The sequence below is a fragment of the Leguminivora glycinivorella genome, chromosome 18 (assembly GCF_023078275.1).
Source record: "Leguminivora glycinivorella isolate SPB_JAAS2020 chromosome 18, LegGlyc_1.1, whole genome shotgun sequence".
NCBI classification, from domain to species: Eukaryota; Metazoa; Arthropoda; class Insecta; order Lepidoptera; family Tortricidae; genus Leguminivora; species Leguminivora glycinivorella.
The window spans coordinates 15,420,850-15,439,157 of NC_062988.1; the positions used below are offsets into that span (position 1 = coordinate 15,420,850).

At 38.1% G+C, this 18,308-nt stretch overlaps 2 protein-coding genes across 2 annotated transcripts; both read right to left on the bottom strand.

The window, feature by feature from the left end:
* Window positions 1-2,335: 2,335 nt before the first annotated feature.
* On the bottom strand, window positions 2,336-3,384 carry LOC125236070 (carboxypeptidase B-like). Its single transcript, XM_048142756.1, has 2 exons — window positions 3,132-3,384; window positions 2,336-2,563 (listed from the first exon to the last, which is right to left on the bottom strand). The coding sequence occupies exons 1-2, from the start codon at window positions 3,194-3,196 to the stop codon at window positions 2,350-2,352; spliced, it is 279 nt and encodes a 92-aa protein (XP_047998713.1). The 5' UTR covers window positions 3,197-3,384; the 3' UTR covers window positions 2,336-2,349.
* Window positions 3,385-4,230: 846 nt separating this feature from the next.
* On the bottom strand, window positions 4,231-17,559 carry LOC125235846 (carboxypeptidase B-like). The gene is made up of 5 exons (XM_048142455.1): window positions 17,471-17,559; window positions 16,845-17,054; window positions 5,481-5,586; window positions 4,946-5,257; window positions 4,231-4,854 (listed from the first exon to the last, which is right to left on the bottom strand). The coding sequence occupies exons 1-5, from the start codon at window positions 17,533-17,535 to the stop codon at window positions 4,258-4,260; spliced, it is 1,290 nt and encodes a 429-aa protein (XP_047998412.1). The 5' UTR covers window positions 17,536-17,559; the 3' UTR covers window positions 4,231-4,257.
* Between the last annotated feature and the right edge of the window lie 749 nt (window positions 17,560-18,308).

Below are 18,308 nucleotides of genomic sequence, written 5' to 3' on the forward strand. Positions count from 1 at the left end.
ATCGAAACGCAGTATGTTGGCCATGACAGCCAGTGACAGTACTAGTACTGAGCTTACTGCTGTCACCTGGGTTAACACATCGCGGACATCTTTCTCTTTTACTCCTATCCAGGCATATAGAGTGACATATATAGCCACATAGCGCAAACTCTGGTGTTCGTGGAAAACCTCCTAGCTAGACTTGTCATTCATTCATTGTAAAAATAGTTAAAAGATTTTGACTCCAAAGACTAATGTTTAAGTGATTTTCAGTCTTATGTCAAAGCTGAGTAAGACGTGGATGGCGGTAAAGCTTTTGTAAATACATATATTGAATCACGGAATTAAGCAACACAAGGCAATTTTTGTTATGTATTTATATTCCGCGTTTTGTTTAAGGCGTATATTGTATCGTTTTTCATAACAAAATGCGTAAATAATTTACACCTTAGTCTGTAACGTATACGCAAAGGTTCTTGAGCGAAACCAAAATCGACAATATCCACCTACACTCAAAAAAAAAATTTATTTATTAATTATATTATAAAGCAACATCTGTTGACGGTTTGTAATTGTCGAATGTCGATATTAATATATTTAGACTAACTTTCAATGTAACTGGACAACTGTCACTGTACATTTGTAAATTGTAATCCTTATTACACGAGCATAACGTCTATGGTTAGCTAAGACAGAGTATTGCTGTTAGTAGGTATGATGGGTACGATGTTGAACCTTAGGTTACCTTCCATCAATACTAATACTTATTGCATTACATGTGTCTAACAAAATTTCAATGAAATGGGTTGTGAATCTAATATTTAAAAAAATCACTATTTAAAAAGAGATGGTTGAAAAGGGTATAAAAGATTAAAAAAAAAAAAAAAAAAAAGATTTTCACTGCCGAGGATCGAACCCACGACGTCAGGGCCGCGTCCATCGTCTTACGCTACTATAACTGAGCTATTTAAGCGATAGTAAGGGTGGCGAAATATTAACTAACTTTCAATCTAGTACATGCATGGCTTTACGAGTCCTAAAATGCATTATATTCTTTTAAAGATTTATGTCTCAAAAGTGACACTTAACGCCATCTAACAGTGATCTCAAGGAAACAAGAAATTTGTAGTAACGCCATCTACATTTGCCGTGCTTTTAGGCGGTCGCATTTTTTTGTATGGGGTGGACATATCTACTAAATCCATAATCTCTGGCTAGGTTTAGATTTGTAAATTTTATTTTAAGTAACAAATATGAATGTATTTGTACTTTGTGTAATTCGAAAAACTCGTTTTTCATATACATTAATAGCTTTTGCGGTATTCAAGTGACCAAAACTATGTCTATTCTAGTACTTTCAAGTTTACTTAAATTATTAAAAAGTATTGTGGATAATCAGGTAGCTTTTTCTGAGAACGGATAAGTTCACATCCTCTTCTTATTTATTGTTAAATAATCTTATCAATATATAATAATTATCATTATTATTCATTAAGATAATATAGTATATCTTAATCCGCTTGTAATAATAAGTATCACTTTTGTTTTGGCAAAAAACTTTCATCTAATAGGTACCTTATATTTTCAAATAAAACTTTAGTAATTTGTTTAAGCAAGCAAGGTAATAAGTACTAAATATTGTTATAAAACTGCCTGTAGTGCCTGTAAAATTATCAGATCTGTATTCTCCACACCTAGTTGGTAAATCGTAGGATCAAAGCTCCAGCCCTCACGATACTGGCTAAATCTAGTGTCTACTGTTTGTTCTAAGAAGCTCTTGTATATTTCTATAGTGTATTTTTCTATTATTCTTCTTGCTTTAGTGTTAATGGCAGCGCCATCTCTCTTCGCTAGCTTGTAATCACCTGAGTTGATTCGGCTAGGAGGTCGAACCATACTGTTCTACCTCAGGGATGGCCAGAGGGCGCCACGAGCATTCGGAAATGTCATATACTTAGAAATTTCGACCCTTGCTTTCGTGGACCGATAGCCGAGTGGTTCTGGCATTCGCCCGGTAAGCGGAGTACGCTGGTTCGATTCCAGCTCGGAGCACTGGAGGCTTTGGTCACTTTTTCTTTGTATATGACATTTATTTAATGTTTAGAACATAATAGTAGTGTTACTACTTAAAATAACGAGTTAAAATATTTTCTATGAAAGTAATTTAATTTGTTCTTAGAATTTCTGATTAGTTCAGTTAAGTATTGGATTTTTTTATAGCGATCTTTCTACCGATAGTTCTATCGACTCGTTAGCCAAATTTTCAAGACAAGTCAGTATACATTTTAGGATCATGTTCGATTTAACCCGAAAACCGAAGGCCTTTTTTGAAATCTCACGGGCCATACCTACTTTAATATTACAGTCTACTTACGCTTTCACATCCTCGGCATGTACTTTGTAATTGATAGCCAAGCCTTCTAAAGCCTTAGTGAAATCTGCCTGATGTTTCGGGGCTACTAGAACAACGCCCTCCCGTTGGACGATGGGGTGACTTAGGACATCTACAGAGTATTTGTCGAGGAGTGGCCCAAGGCTGCTCAATTGCTCCGCGGAAGCTGGTCCCACGTAGTAGGACTTCCATCTGTGAAAGGTATCAGGATTTCGAAATGATGTACTTGTCTAAAACAGCTACATCACTGTTTCATTAAGAGGAAAATCTCCGTGGACTTGTCGGCTCTTGTGTTGGAGGCAAAGAGCCAAGCAAATTATATTAAGATTTTAATTTAAGCAGCTCAATAAATTGGGCTCCTCAAAACCAAAAATGTTTCTAAAGCGGCAGTGCTTTAAATAATAATTAGCTGATTTTATAGTAACAATAAGTATGCTTTAGTAAAATGGTGTGACTATAAAGCTCTTCGGGTCTTTCAGATATGCTTGAGTTATAAAACAATAAAATAAGTAAAATAACGTATGCCTGAATGATGAACTTTAATAGTATGACAGTTACCTAATATTAGAAGCTATCACTCTAAAATGCTTTAAAAATAATTTGAGAAGGAAGAGATAGAAAATAACACAAAATTAAAAACATATTCTTTTTAATAAGTAAATTCCAAGAGATACCTTGAAGGAAATGGCAAATGGACCATTGATGCGACAAGAGAGTTGAATTTAGAAATGTTGTAATTAAAATTTGTTTAGTTGCTTACCCGTTATATTTCTCGTGCTTGGCGTACGCCAAGGCGAACAATAGAACCACGGCCAACGACCTCATTGTTTCGACTGCCTACGAAGCAGAATCTTACTTCGATACTTGAGAAATTCGAGAGATAACTCAAACGGGATACCCCCATTTGCCAGAATTTCATTTGCCATAATTTTATTTGCCATCCTATTCAACAATCATAATATTGTTTCTCATAACATCTTATGCCATAATCATTGTTTACTATATTAATCTAGTGCCAGAAACTTTGTTTCCCATAAAGTCAGTTTCCATAATGTCATTTGTCAGAATCATCGAAATCCGTAATTACCACATTCCATACCATCATTTGTCATACAAATTAGCGTCCAGAAAAGTCAATTTCCATAATGTGCTTTGGCAGAATCGAAAATTACTATAATAGTTACTAGAAGGACTAGAGAATGAAACTGCTATCAGAAAGTAGGTTAGGTTAGGTTAGAACTGTGACCCCTGGAAAATGAAACTGCTATCAGAAAGTAGGTTAGGTTAGGTTAGAACTGTGAACCTCTGGAAAAGGAAACTGCTTGAAAAGTAGGTTAGGTTAGGTTAGAACTGTGACCCCCCGGAAAATGAAAATACTATCAGACATTAGTTTAGGTTAGGTTAGAACTGCGACCCCTGGAAAATGAAACTGCTATCAGAAAGTAGGTTAGGTTAGGTTAGAACTGTGACCCCCTGGAGAATGAAACTGCTGGAAAAGTAGGTTAGGTTAGGTTAGAACTGTGACCCCTGGAAAATGAAACTGCTATCAGAAAGTAGGTTAGGTTAGGTAATAATATGGGCAACAATTAATATGGCAATAATTGCTTATGGCGTTTGAATATTCTATGAAACCATATTATTGCACTTAATAATATGGCTAACAAATAGTATGGCATTGTATGATTATGGAAGGTAATATTCGGATAAACAACGAGTATGTCATATGATTTTTATGGTAAACAAATCATTCGGGCAAATGAAATTCAGGCAAGTTAGATTCGGGCAAATGAATATTATGTTAAATGACTGTCGGGCAAACAATAGACAACCATTTATTCATCTAAATAAAACACGTTACAAAAATATGAGATACTTTAATCAAATTCTTATCGTCTAAACAATTCCCCTGCTCTTCTAGCTCCAACAATGATGCCTTCCCACGTCTCACGGCACACCTGCTCTATGTAAATAGGATCAAGGTGGAATCCTTGGAAACCACCCTGGAGACCAGGCAGTTCATAAGTATAAGACAAAGGAACTCCGATAAGATGCGCATAGTCTTCAGAGGCACCAGACGCGCCGTAGAAAAGCACCAATACAGCATTGCCAACAGTATAGTTAGGGAATCTCGGCAGTTTTGCGGCATCGATGGCAGTAGCCATGTTGACACCAACAGTATGGAGAGCGAAAGCGTTGTGAGACAGAGATCCATCATGACCCCATGCGTAGAGAATCATGCTGCCATAGCTATGCATGGTCAAGTATAAAGCCATGCGATGAAGGTACTCGTGGAGGAGGTCCCTTACAACTCTGGTTTCGACCTCGGAGAAGGCTCGGCTCCCGCCGTATGTGTCTGCGCAAGGTGAGTTGCTGGTGCCAACGGTGCCCCAGAAGAAGTCATAGTTCCGGTTGCCGTCTACTCCAGGACACGAGCCACTTAACGAGTGGTTATCAGTTGATCGAGTTTTCCGCCAGAAACGGTCCTGGAAATAACAAACTCACTTTGAACTGTCTCCCTTTTTTTAAAGTAAATTTAATTTACACAATATAATTTTGAGCAAAATCCATTCTTACCGATGAGAAGGTGAAGGCATATCCATCAGGATTAACCACAGGCAGGATGATCCAATCGAAATTCTCCAGAAGATCAGGCTCAGTCACATCTTCGGTTAACTTATGAATCATCCAGGTAACAGAAGGTGGTGAAATCCACTCTCTAGCGTGGATGCCGCCATCAATGAAGATCACGGGTTTTCTTTCATCTTGGAAGTTGGTGGTGGAAATCTTTAAGTAGTAGATGGGACGGCCTTCGAACGAATTCGCGGGGTTGACCAAAGTGACTGTGTTAGGAAAACGAGCAGCAACATCGATTAAATAAGCGTAGATCTGAAATGAGAACATAAAATCAAATATGTATTAATAACTCACGTGATTGTTTACTTTAAAGACTTGGATTCATAGACTCAAGAGGAATTCAAGGAGAATTTCTCTCACTGAACAGGTGAAGTTTTACCTACATAAGAGTGATTCCAATCGACAATCATTTGCTGCATTGGTCATATTATTGAGAGGCAAATGGTTAAATAGTTCGGTATTATTTTTAACTTACCGTATCCAGAGTCTGATAGTTGTCATAAGGAACATTTCTTCCGCTGTTTCTCGTGAAGTCTCGAGCCTTCTTAGCTGCAATCAGTGTATCATCGTAGTCCAAGGCACTGTAAATATTGAAATTAAAAATATGTATTTTGAATCAAGAAAACACGTCTGCAAACGATGATATACTGTCCAGGCATTTATCGGCGATATTTTGGTAAAACCATAGAAGTAAGATGACAAAGATGAACTGTCAAATTGGTATCAAAAGTGAGACCAAAACTGGACCAATAGGGAACTTGACTGTAGTTAAAATAAAATATTTTACACCATGCACGAAAAAAAACATACAGCGAGGAAATGTCACCAGTATCCTTGGTACAATGCCTCAAGGGCCTATTTTAGACATTAGCTAGCTTTTAAGTTTAGTCTTAGTTTCTTATATTAATTATGTAAATATGATGAAATAAATAACACAAGCGACTTTTAAGACTTATATTAAATAAGAAATCAAATTAAATTATACAGTAGTAATGACACGGCAAATTAGCTAGGCAGAGAGAGAGTTTTCGACAAGCACGAAAGTTATGCCGACAACATTGCAGTGATAGTTTATGCAGGGGTTTGCGTTCACACTTCAACATCCTCCACTGGACGCAAACCCATTGCTTTGGTAAAAGCCTTATGCTTTGGTTGATGCAGCGCCTTGGTCAATACGTCAGCCACCATATCTTCAGACTTCATGTATTTGACCACAATTTGTTTGGTAGCTATCTTGTCCCTCACGAAGTGATACCGGACATCTATGTGTTTGCTTCTAGCACGGAATGTCTCAGTACCTGAAATGCTAATTGCACTTTGGTTATCACAAAATATGGTTATAGGTGATTGTGCGAGCTCTGGCCAGAAGTCATCTTGTAACTGCTTTAACCAGAGTCCTTCTTGTACAGCTGCAGACAACGACATGTATTCCGCTTCTGTCGTTGATAATGCAATAGTTGGTTGACGTTTCGAACACCAACTTATGGCAGCACCCTGAAAAATAAATGTTTACCCTGTACACGATCTTCGGTCTTCAGTGTTACCGGCCCAATCGGCGTCGCAGTAACCAGTGATATTTTCATTATTACAATTAAAGGTCAATTTGTAATTAATTGTAGCCTTCAAGTATCTTAGGACCCTCTTCAGCGTCGTCCAGTGTTGAGCCGTAGGCTGACTATTGAATCTACTCAATGAATTGACAATGTATGCTATGTCGGGTCTTGTCCCTTGAGACAAATACAATAAACATCCGACTGCCTCATGATAAGGTATATCAGCCAGTACCTGCTCATTACTTTCAGCTTTCATTAATTGTATGTTTGCTTCGCTTGGGGTCCATATTGGTTTGCTATCTAACATGCCAAACCGACTTAAAATCTTATCTATGTAAATTGATTGGTCAAGTGATATTTCTTTATTTTTGTTTTCAGTAATCTTGAAACCAATACATTGGGTCACTCTACCCATATCCTTCATATGAAACTTTTCTTGCAACTTTTCTTTGATCATAGTAGCAGTGTTGTCATTATTGAACAAGCATAGCAAGTCGTCCACATATACAGTTACAAACAATATATCTTCTTTATTTGATATTCTATAGTATATACATGGGTCCACCTTTGATCTAACTAACCCAATTTCCAATAAAACACTGTTTAATTTCTTGTTCCATTGTCTACTTGCTTGCTTTAGCCCATAAATGGCTTTGTTTAAACAGCACACTTTGTTTCCTTGTTCAAAATATGGCGGCGGAGACACGTATATTTCTTCCTCAACATCGCCCTGAAGGAACGCTGTGACAGCGTCCATTTGATGTATCTTTAGCTGATATTTTGCAGCTAACCCAATGAGATATCTAACGGAGGAATATCTTACAACAGGTGCATATATCTCATGGTAGTCAATTCCTTTTGTCTGTTTATAACCTTTAATAACAAGCCTGGCTTTATAACGGGTTATATCTCCATTTTCGTTCATTTTTGTTTTATATACCCATTTGCATGGTATAATCTTTTTACCAGCCGGTTTATCTACAAGTGACCAAGTATTATTATTTATTAATGATTGATATTCTTCATGCATCGCTTTAATCCACTCTGTCGCCTTATCATCTTTAAGAGCCTCCTCAAGGCTTTGAGGGTCGCTATTGAGCAAACTTGGTGTAGATTCAACGTTCATGCACATATAAGAGGTTGGTTTTATATCAACATCCTGCTTGTCACGGCGTGGTCTAAGTTTCTCTTTATACGAAGGAAGAGTATGAAAGCTCTCATCATGATCAGGTAAGTATGTTTCATCTGTGTGGTTTTCATCCACTATAGGACTTGAGCTTGGTGATTCCGGCTCTATCGGAGTCCTCGGTGTAGCTAAACCGGTGTCTTCAAGAACATCACACACAGTAGAAGTGGAGCTTTGTGTATCTGAAAGTTCCAGTGTAGACTGATAATCTTCTTCATCTTCTTCTTCATCAGACCTCACTTCAGGCTGTTCTGTTAAAGGTAAGTATACTACATTTTTCTTTATATTATATTCTTTCTTCAATTGTTTATGACTAACTTCTTTTCTTTTTGTTTCAGAGTTTTCAGGCGTGGCAGGAACTATGTTTCGCTTTACACTTGATTCAAGAAACACGACATCTCGACTCATTATCATTTTCTTGGTTTTAGGATTCATAAATCTGTATCCTTTAGTACATTCCGAATAACCAACAAAAATAAACTCACTTGATTTGGCATCCAATTTCTGTCGTTTTTCTTTTGGTACATGCACCATTGCTTTGCATCCAAATATTCTCATATGGCTTAAATCTGGCTTGTTTCCTGTCCATACTTCTTCAGGTGTGATGTAAGCAAGTGCACGGGTTGGCGAGCGATTTACAATATACGCCGCAGTCGCCACTGCCTCAGCCCACAGGTCATTCTGCAACCTCCAACTGATGCGGTTTGTAGCGGACCACATACATCACTATGGATGAGCTCTAGCAACTCTTTTGCCCGGGAGCCATTGCTTGGAAAAGGTTGTCTGGTTTGCTTTCCTTCTAAGCATGACACACATACACCTTTTTCAGACTGCTGTACTAATTGAACACCGGTAGCACAGTTTGGTATTTTATCAACATCATTCAAATTCAAATGTCCCATTCTCTGATGCATTAAGTAGGTATCTGTCGCTGTGGTAGCTGTCATCGCTTTAGCTTCCTTTTTAAAAACATTAACCTTATAGGTATTATTGATTTCAGTGCAAGTAGCTACTATTTGCCCGGTCTGGTTTTTTATATTACAGCCTTTTTTATGAAAATCTACATTGCAACCAGATTTTATTATCATACTCAAAGATAGCAAATTTGTAGCTAATTCAGGTACATATAACACTTCTTTCACCAGAATTGCACTACTTCCACCATTCTTGTCCGGTACCTGTATGGTTAAATCACCACAACATTCAACATGTAATTTTTGGTTGTTAGCAATTGTTATGTTATTAATAGGCGGAGCTCTCACATTTTCTAACCATTCTCGGTGCATTGTTGAATGATTGGAGCAACCAGAGTCTACATACCAGTTAATATTATTATTTGACTGCATGGCTGAAAATGCTGCGACGAAACCACAATTATCTTTATTATTTTTAGCCTCTGATTTGTTCTTTTTGTGCCAACAATTCTTGCTCAAATGCCCATGCTTATTGCATGAAAAACAATGTGGCCCCTTAGGTTTGTTCTGAGACGGAGATGAATTACTCTTAATATATCTGTTTCTGGAGTTTGTGTAAAAAGCGGTAGCATCAGTACTTTTAACTTCTTGCATGAGTTTTGTCTTTATCATATCTGCGCTAATTTTTACACCCGAACTCTCTATCCCCATTATCATGGGCTTATACTCATCCGGCAAACCTGCTAACATAAGTGTCCCGAGCCACTCATCATCTACTTTAAATGATATATTTCGCAACTTGTGCGCTGCAGACATTAATTTATTCACATAATCTTCTACACTACTACTGTTTTCTAAGGTTGTATTTATCAAGTCTTTTAATAAACCAACTTTCCGTAACAAACCGGAGTCTTGAAATGCTTGTGTTAAATTGCCCCATACCTCTTTTGCCGACTTTGCGTCTTGTATATGAACATACAACATGGGATCCACTAAGAGTATAAGCTTTGATTTTGCCTTTAAATCTTTCTTAGTATCTGTTTCTGTACCTTGAACACAGTCCCAAAGTTCCTCATGTTGGAGATAGGCTTGGACGGCAAAACTCCAACTTGTCCAATTGTCACGGCCTGTGAGCTTATCTATGGCCATCATATGACTGTTTGATGCCATCTTTTACAACTTTTTAAGCTGAAAAGCTGAAAAAAATAACTCCGGCGACCGAAACTATTCTCGACTTTTGAGGTTAATTTTGACGCGATATACTTTTTATTGTTTTGGAACAAACACTTAATATTTCTCGAAACTAACTTTAACAGGTAGGGAGAGGCCCATAACCTGATGAAATAAATAACACAAGCGACTTTTAAGACTTATATTAAATAAGAAATCAAATTAAATTATACAGTAGTAATGACACGGCAAATTAGCTAGGCAGAGAGAGAGTTTTCGACAAGCACGAAAGTTATGCCGACAACATTGCAGTGATAGTTTATGCAGGGGTTTGCGTTCACACTTCAACAAAATATAAACATCAGATAATCTAAATATATAAAAGAAGAAGCTGACTGACTGACTGACTGACTGACTGACTGACTGACTGACTGACTGACTGACTGACTGACTGACATATCAACGCACAGCCGAAACCGCTGGTCCTAGAGATTTCAAATTTGGCACGTAGGTTCCTTATGTAGTGTAGAGGAGCACTAAGAAAGGATTTTCCAAAATTCACCTCCTAAGGGGGTCAGTCAAACTAATCTTGAGCCAAAATAGTCAAACTAATCTTGTTTCTCCATACAAACTTTGAACCCCCATTTATTTTATTCGAAACTTCACAGGAAGATTCCTTAAGACATATGACTGAATACGTGTTTCAGGTTTTTTGAAAATTTAACCCCTATAAGAGTGAAAAGGGGGTGATAAAGTCAAAAAATCAATATGGGTATCGTTTTTATGGTTTATCGGGTCGCTGATCACGATAAATACAACGTTTTTAAAATCTAACGAGGCGGAAGTGAAATACCTTCTCCCATGTTGTGGTGCAATGGGGTTTAAATATCAAAAATATATGTAAAAGAAGATATTGACTGACTGACTAACATATCAACGCACAGCCGAAACCGCTGGTTCTAGAGATGTCAAATTTGGTACGTAGGTTCCTTATATAGTGTAGAGGAGCACTAAGAAAGGATTTTTCAAAAATCGCCTCCTAAGGGGCTCAAATAGGGGTTCAAAGTTTGTATGGGGAAACAAGATTAGTTTGACTATTTTATACGAAACTTCATAGGAGGATTCCTAAAGACATATGACTAAATACATGTTTCAGGTTTTTTGAAAATTTGACCTCTAAAGGGGTGCAAAGGGGGTAAAGTCAAAAACACAATATGGGTATCGTTTTTAAGGTTTATCGGGTGGCTGATCACGATAAATAGAACGATTTTAAAATCTAATGAGGTGGAAGAGTAATTTTCTCCCCGTTGTAGTGTTATTAGGGTTAAAATATCCAAAATAGCCATAAGAGGAGCACTAAGAAAGGATTTTTCAAAGTTCACCTCCTAGCATGATAATTTGACAGGGGCAAGGACGGGGACAGGGACGGGGACAGGGATAGGGACGGGGACGGGGACGGGGACGGGGAAGGGGACGGGGACGGGGACGGGGATAGGGATAGGGATAGGGATAGGGATAGGGATAGGGATAGGGATAGGGATAGGGATAGGGATAGGGATAGGGATAGGGATAGGGATAGGGATAGGGATAGGGATAGGGATAGGGATAGGGATAGGGATAGGGATAGGGATAGGGATAGGGATAGGGATAGGATAGGGATAGGGATAGGGATAGGGATAGGGATAGGGATAGGGATAGGGATAGGGATAGGGATAGGGATAGGGATAGGGATAGGGATAGGGATAGGGATAGGGATAGGGATAGGGATAGGGATAGGGATAGGGATAGGGATAGGGATAGGGATAGGGATAGGGATAGGGATAGGGATAGGGATAGGGATAGGGATAGGGATAGGGATAGGATAGGGATAGGGATAGGGATAGGGATAGGGATAGGGATAGGGATAGGGATAGGGATAGGGATAGGGATAGGGATAGGGATAGGGATAGGGATAGGGATAGGGATAGGGATAGGGATAGGGATAGGGATAGGGATAGGGATAGGATAGGGATAGGGATAGGGATAGGGATAGGGATAGGGATAGGGATAGGGATAGGGATAGGGATAGGGATAGGGATAGGGATAGGGATAGGGATAGGGATAGGGATAGGGATAGGGATAGGGATAGGGATAGGGATAGGGATAGGGATAGGGATAGGGATAGGGATAGGGATAGGGATAGGGGAGGGACGGGGACGGGGACGGGGACGGGGACGGGGACGGGGACTGGGACGGGGACGGGGGGGACGGGGACGGGGACGGGGACGGGGACGGGGACGGGGACGGGGACGGGGACGGGGACGGGGATAGGGACGGGACGGGGACGGGGACGAGGACAAGGATAGAGATAGGGACGGGGATAAGAATAGGGATTGGGGTCGGAATAATCGGTCGGCAATCTAGGCAGTATAAAATGCAGGTGGCTCAGTGGGAAGGGATTATTAGTAAGTAGGCATCGGCGAGTATCCTGCATCCGTGATAACTATTATATTCAATGTGCTGTAAGAAGATGGTTGTTTGCTTTCCTTTTATATGTTTACGTTTGCAATAAGTATAAGCAAAATGGAAAAAATTGTAAGCGATAACGCAAGGAAGTACTTTTTACCCTACCGACCATAGCGTCGAGATACTGGCTATGTGGGTTGTATGAAGTTTCCCCAGTATAAATATTTATATAGGTAAAATACATACATATTCGTACCTACTACCTACGCTGTGGTCGCTGTGTAACAATTCTACAATCATTGCAAGAATTTCTTTTAAAACAATAGTAATAATTTTAAGGTACAGTCAGCCAAAAAACAGTGTAAGGTTCTTGGCTGACCGTACAGCAAATAGATCAGTTACAATGGCCCTCCAGTCGAGAATTGCCCCGCTTTACCTTAATTGAAACAATCGCGGACAGATGTACCTACAAAGAAACCTACGGATCCAAATGAAAATCTTATTTTTTGTAAACGTTTCAATAAGAATACTTTTATTACGCGGGCGAAGCCGCGGGTAAAAGCTAGTTAATTATAAGAACAACATGGATAGAAGTTATTTTTAAATCCAATTTATACAGTTGACAGATTTCATATAAATTCCATATTAGCAAGTCGTTCAAATTTGTTTTGATAGTTTTTAAAAAGAAGCTGATTTGACTAGGAGGCAAGTAGCTTATTTCTAATGGCATTGGGAGTACTAAATTCTGAATGATTTACTTTTCTATTAAACTGTTTAATCGAAATGAAGATCATCCATCCTCTAAATTTATACAACCACAATACCTACATAATAAAATATAAGTACGTAAAAGGCTTACGATAGATAAATTGTAGCTACGTAATAATAAAAACTATGCGAAAAGATAACAGAATCAATAGATTAATCATTAGATTGATTAGTTTTCATTATCAGTAACGTCATTAATAATAACACCGGGATAATCAACATCGAGAACTTACGTACCACCAGGGGCTTAGCCAACGTCACAATCGCTCACTCCATAGTAAAACAAACGTAACCGTGTCTCTCAGTGAAACACTAATTGGTACATATGTAAGAATGATAGAGAGAGCGATGCCATATCGTGTCCTCGAATCTAGATACCCCGTAGGTAAACATAAGTCGTCAGAATTATCTTGTACTAGCTTTTGCTCGCGTTAGAAAGAGACAAAAAGTAAAGTAACCTATATCACTCTCCAACCCTTCAACTATCTCCACTAAAAAAAATCACGTTAATTCGTCGCTCCGTTTTGCCGTGAAAGACGGACTAACAAACAGACACACACACTTTCCCATTCATAATATTAGTATAGAGTATGGATAATAAATCGGGATCCTTTTAATTTACCGAAGATTTTTTTGTCGAATTTCATTTCCCAAACGAATTTTGCCAACTACACGTTTGTCAACTCAATCTTTCCCATAATAACATTTGACAACGTTAAAATCCGTCAAATGATAATTTCCCAAACTGTTGTAATGCAACTTTTATAACCCCAACTGTTAATTTCGCAAATGTTTCACTTTGACTAGAAAAGTTTGCTCAACTTTACTTTCGTCAAATTAATTACTGGACAAAATTATTTAGTCAAATAATTTGTTTAGTAAAAAAATTTTTCCTTAAAAACACACTATGCAAAACCAGTTTTTGACAAGTGTTTTAACATGATTGTTTTCATTTACCGAATTTCATTTCCCAAACAGATTTTAACAACTACTTACACGTTTGCTTCCCACAAACACTTTTGACGAAAATACCATAATTATGACGAGTCAAATAATCTTTAAAAACCTAAACATAGCCCAAAAACCTAAAAGTAGGTTTAGGTTAGGTACGAACTGCGACCCCCACACAAAATGTTGCTAAAAAAGTAGGTTTAGGTTAGGTTGGAACTGCGACCCCCACACAAAATGTCGCTAAAAAAGTAGGTTTAGGTTAGGTTAGAACTGTGACCCCCACACAAAACTTTGCTAAGAAAGTAGGTTTATGTTAGGTTGGAACTGCGACCCCCACACAAAACTGTTGCTAAGAAAGTAGGTTTAGGTTAGGTTAGAACTGCGACCCCCACACAAAACTGTTGCGAAGAAAGTAGGTTTAGGTTAGGTTAGAACTGCGACCCCCACGCAAAACTTTGCTAAGAATGTAGGTTTAGGTTAGGTTCGAACTGCGACCCCCACACAAAACTGTTGCTAAATAAAGTAGGTTTAGGTTAGGTAAGAACTGCGACCCCCACACAAAATGTTGCTAAAACAGTAGGTTTAGGTTAGGTTAGAACTGCGAACCCTACACAAAACTGTAGCGAAGAAAGTAGGTTTAGGTTAGGTTAGAACTGCGACCCCCACACAAAACTGTTGCTAAGAAAGTAGGTTTAGGTTAGGTTAAAACTGCGACCCCCACACAAAATGTTGCTAAGAAAGTAGGTTTAGGTTAGGTTAGAACTGCGACCCCCACGCAAAACTTTGCTAAGAATGTAGGTTTAGGTTAGGTTCGAACTGCGACCCCCACACAAAACTGTTGCTAAGAAAGTAGGTTTAGGTTAGGTTAGAACTGCGACCCCCACGCAAAACTTTGCTAAGAATGTAGGTTTAGGTTAGGTTCGAACTGCGACCCCCACACAAAACTGTTGCTAAATAAAGTAGGTTTAGGTTAGGTTAGAACTGCGACCCCCACACAAAATTTTGCTTAAAAAAACCGGCCAAGAGCGTGTCGGGCCACGCTCAGTGTAGGGTTCCGTAGTTTTCCGTATTTTTCTCAAAAACTACTGAACCTATCAAGTTCAAAACAATTTTCCTAGAAAGTATTTATAAAGTTCTACTTTTGTGATTTTTTTCATATTTTTTAAACATATGGTTCAAAAGTTAGAGGGGGGGGACGCACTTTTTTTTCCTTTAGGAGCGATTATTTCCGAAAATATAAAAATTATCAAAAAACGATCTTAGCAAACCCTTATTCATTTTTAAATACCTATCCAACAATATATCACACGTTAGGGTTGGAATGAAAAAAAAATTCAGCCCCCACTTTACATGTAGGGGGGGTACTCTAATAAATCATTTTTTTCCATTTTTTATTTTTGCACTTTGTCGGCGTGATTCATATACATATTGGTACCAAATTTTAGCTTTCTAGTGCTAACGGTTACTGAGATTATCCGCGGACGGACGGACGGACGGACAGACAGACATGGCGAAACTATAAGGGTTCCTAGTTGACTACGGAACCCTAAAAAGTAGGTTTAGGTTAGGTTAGAACTGCGACCCCTACACAAAACTGTAGCGAAGAAAGTAGGTTTAGGTTAGGTTAGAACTGCGACCCCCACACAAAACTGTTGCTAAGAAAGTAGGTTTAGGTTAGGTTAAAACTGCGACCCCCACACAAAATGTTGCTAAGAAAGTAGGTTTATTTCGAATACGTTAAGATTTGGTTATATAAAAAAATGTCAAAGTAAATGTTTATTTATATTTTTTTTTGTCAACTGCTCGGTTTGAGTAAACAAGGTTTGTTAAAATAAAAAATGCCCAAGAAATGTTTTACCAAATGTTAGATTTGGCTTTTTTTCTGTTGGGATAATATTGGTTGGCAATTAATCATTTTGATTAATTGAAGTTTGGTAAAATGAACATTGCCAAAGTAAGGAAATGTCTAAATATTTATTTGGATATCATTATTTTGGCAAATATGTATATGTCACACGATAAGTTGGGAAATGATGAGTTGCCTTTTAAATTTTTGGGATACATTGTTTGGGATGTGAAAATCTGGCAAATAACTTTCGGTAATACATTAGTAACCCTAATAAATCAATTGAATGATGCCCTCATTTTGTCAGCCTTTTCATGTTAAATCTTATGATTCAAATTAGTCCCGATCATAAAACTACGTGAATTTGTCACATCCAGCGCCACTCCTTCTTGCATATTATCAATTGCAATATCAGCTGCTGTATCTTTGAATAACAAGATTATGAAGTGAATTTTCGGTGCATCTATTTTTGCGATAAAAATTTCGATTGTTATTTAATACGAATAGATACGTTTGTCCTCCTGGATCCGGGCTTTGGAACTATATTATGGAAACTATTACGGCGCGTTAGATAACTACCTGACACTTATATTGACCGGGATATAGACCGTGATTACCTTCTTGATTCGTCGAAATATCGGGAGCTCGACAAGAATCAAAAAGGTAATCACGGTCTATATCCCGGTCAATATAAGTATTAAGTAGGTACACCTACTCTCCTGGTAAATCTAAGACCCGTTTTAGTCGCGATGGTTTGGTTTTTGAACTCCGAGGGTAAAATTTGACATTACCCCATCAATTATGAACACATAATGACAACGGTACTAAATCTACTTCTTCCCACCACAAAATGTTCATCAAACATTCTTATCGTGCGTTGTATGTTTTTAACGTCGTCGTTAGCAAAATCCCTCCTGCCAAAAAAGGGGACAGCCATTTTAAAAAATCTTTCTGCTTAAAATAAACTGTAGGTACAATAAATAAAAAAAGTATTAAGTGTACTTACGCTTTAACATTCTCAGCATGAACCTTATAGTCAATAGCCAAATCTTCCAAAGCCTTGGTGAACCCGGCCTGGTGTTTCGGAGCTACAAGAACAACGCCCTCCCGTTGGACGATGGGGTGACTCAGGACATCGACAGAATACTGATCGAGGATAGGTCCAAGGTTCTTCAGCTGTTCCGCGGACGCTGGTCCCACATAGTAGGACTTCCATCTAAAATGTTACAACTGGTTGAGGTTATCAGAATTCCGGAATTATTCAGTTGTCTTTTTTGGTAGATTATGATTTGAAGTAATCTGTACTTTTGAATTTGTTCAAGTTTCTTGTTTTTGGATGCCTCGAGATGCAAAAAAAAAATCACACAGACAAGTAACATAATTTACTGACCAAAAACGGATAATTAAGTATGTTCATTTTGTAGGAAACTGCAGTGCACTAAAATTGTTTAATAACAGTACTTATTTTAGCTGTACCTAATGCTGTGAAATTTTTTCTTCGAATAAATAAATAAATAAATAAATCTTGTGCAAAAGAATCTAATTTAAAATTGACCAGATTTTATGTAAGTTTACAGGGTCAGTTCCAAGAAGTGTACAAGGTATCAAAAGTTGAAATCAAATTTTTCTTACCCCTCATATTTTTCGTGCTTGGCATACGCCAAGGCGAACAACAGGACCACGACTAGAAACCTCATGATGTCTAGTGTGAACTAAAGGAAATCGCCGTCTATATACTAGCAAAGTTTGATAGATAACCCGAGAGATAATTATAGATAATTTTACAGTTCGGATCGTTATCTAGCCGACCCCGTACACGGATATCGAATCAACGACTCCCCTCTCTTTTGCACGTACTGTTTAGAGGAGCGTGGATTAAGAATTTCTTTTCATTTAGTAACATTTTGTTTGATGCTGCTTCTACAGTGCGCTTCTGTATTGTTGGTTATTTTGGATACTTAATAGATAACAAGTATTCAATAACAGGTAGAAATCGGACAGGTCAGTGTTAAAATCTGCGAAGGCAAATGCAGCATAATCGGATCAGATTTCTGTTTCTGTTGCGGGGGGATAGAGAGCTCACACGCAGTTCTTTTACTTAAAAGTGAATTCGATCTATGGGCAAGGAGGAAAACTAAACGGAATACGGTTCCACTGATACTCTATAAGCCAAAATAATTTCTAAAGAGTCCTTCTGCAGAGCCAAAGACCGAGCTTTGGGTGGGAGAAATCATAAACCGGCAATACCTTATAAAGCGGCATTCCACGAGAATGGTGCTTACGACATGCTTTTGCCTGGTATAGCAAAATCCGTAATGATAGATAGATAGAGAGATAATTATTTATTTGTTTGCCACAATACACACAAAAAATACACAATTAAAACAAAAATAATAAGTATAAACAAAACAAAAAAAAAACAAGAAGCATAATTAAAATGTACGGGTTTGCTGTGTTGCAGCAAAACAAA

What these genes read in the sequence shown, in the direction of transcription:
- LOC125235846 (XM_048142455.1), bottom strand. Translation starts at nt 17,535, where the DNA reads ATGAGGTTTCTAGTCGTGGTCCTGTTGTTCGCCTTGGCGTATGCCAAG. An exon ending in CATGCTGAGAATGTTAAAGC is followed by an intron (nt 5,587 to 16,844) that starts GTAAGTACACTT and finishes CAATATTTACAG; the next exon opens with TGCCTTGGACTACGATGATA. An exon ending in ATGCCTTCACCTTCTCATCG is followed by an intron (nt 4,855 to 4,945) that starts GTAAGAATGGAT and finishes TGTTATTTCCAG; the next exon opens with GACCGTTTCTGGCGGAAAAC.
- LOC125236070 (XM_048142756.1), bottom strand. Translation starts at nt 3,196, where the DNA reads ATGAGGTCGTTGGCCGTGGTTCTATTGTTCGCCTTGGCGTACGCCAAG. An exon ending in AAGCACGAGAAATATAACGG is followed by an intron (nt 2,564 to 3,131) that starts GTAAGCAACTAA and finishes TACCTTTCACAG; the next exon opens with ATGGAAGTCCTACTACGTGG.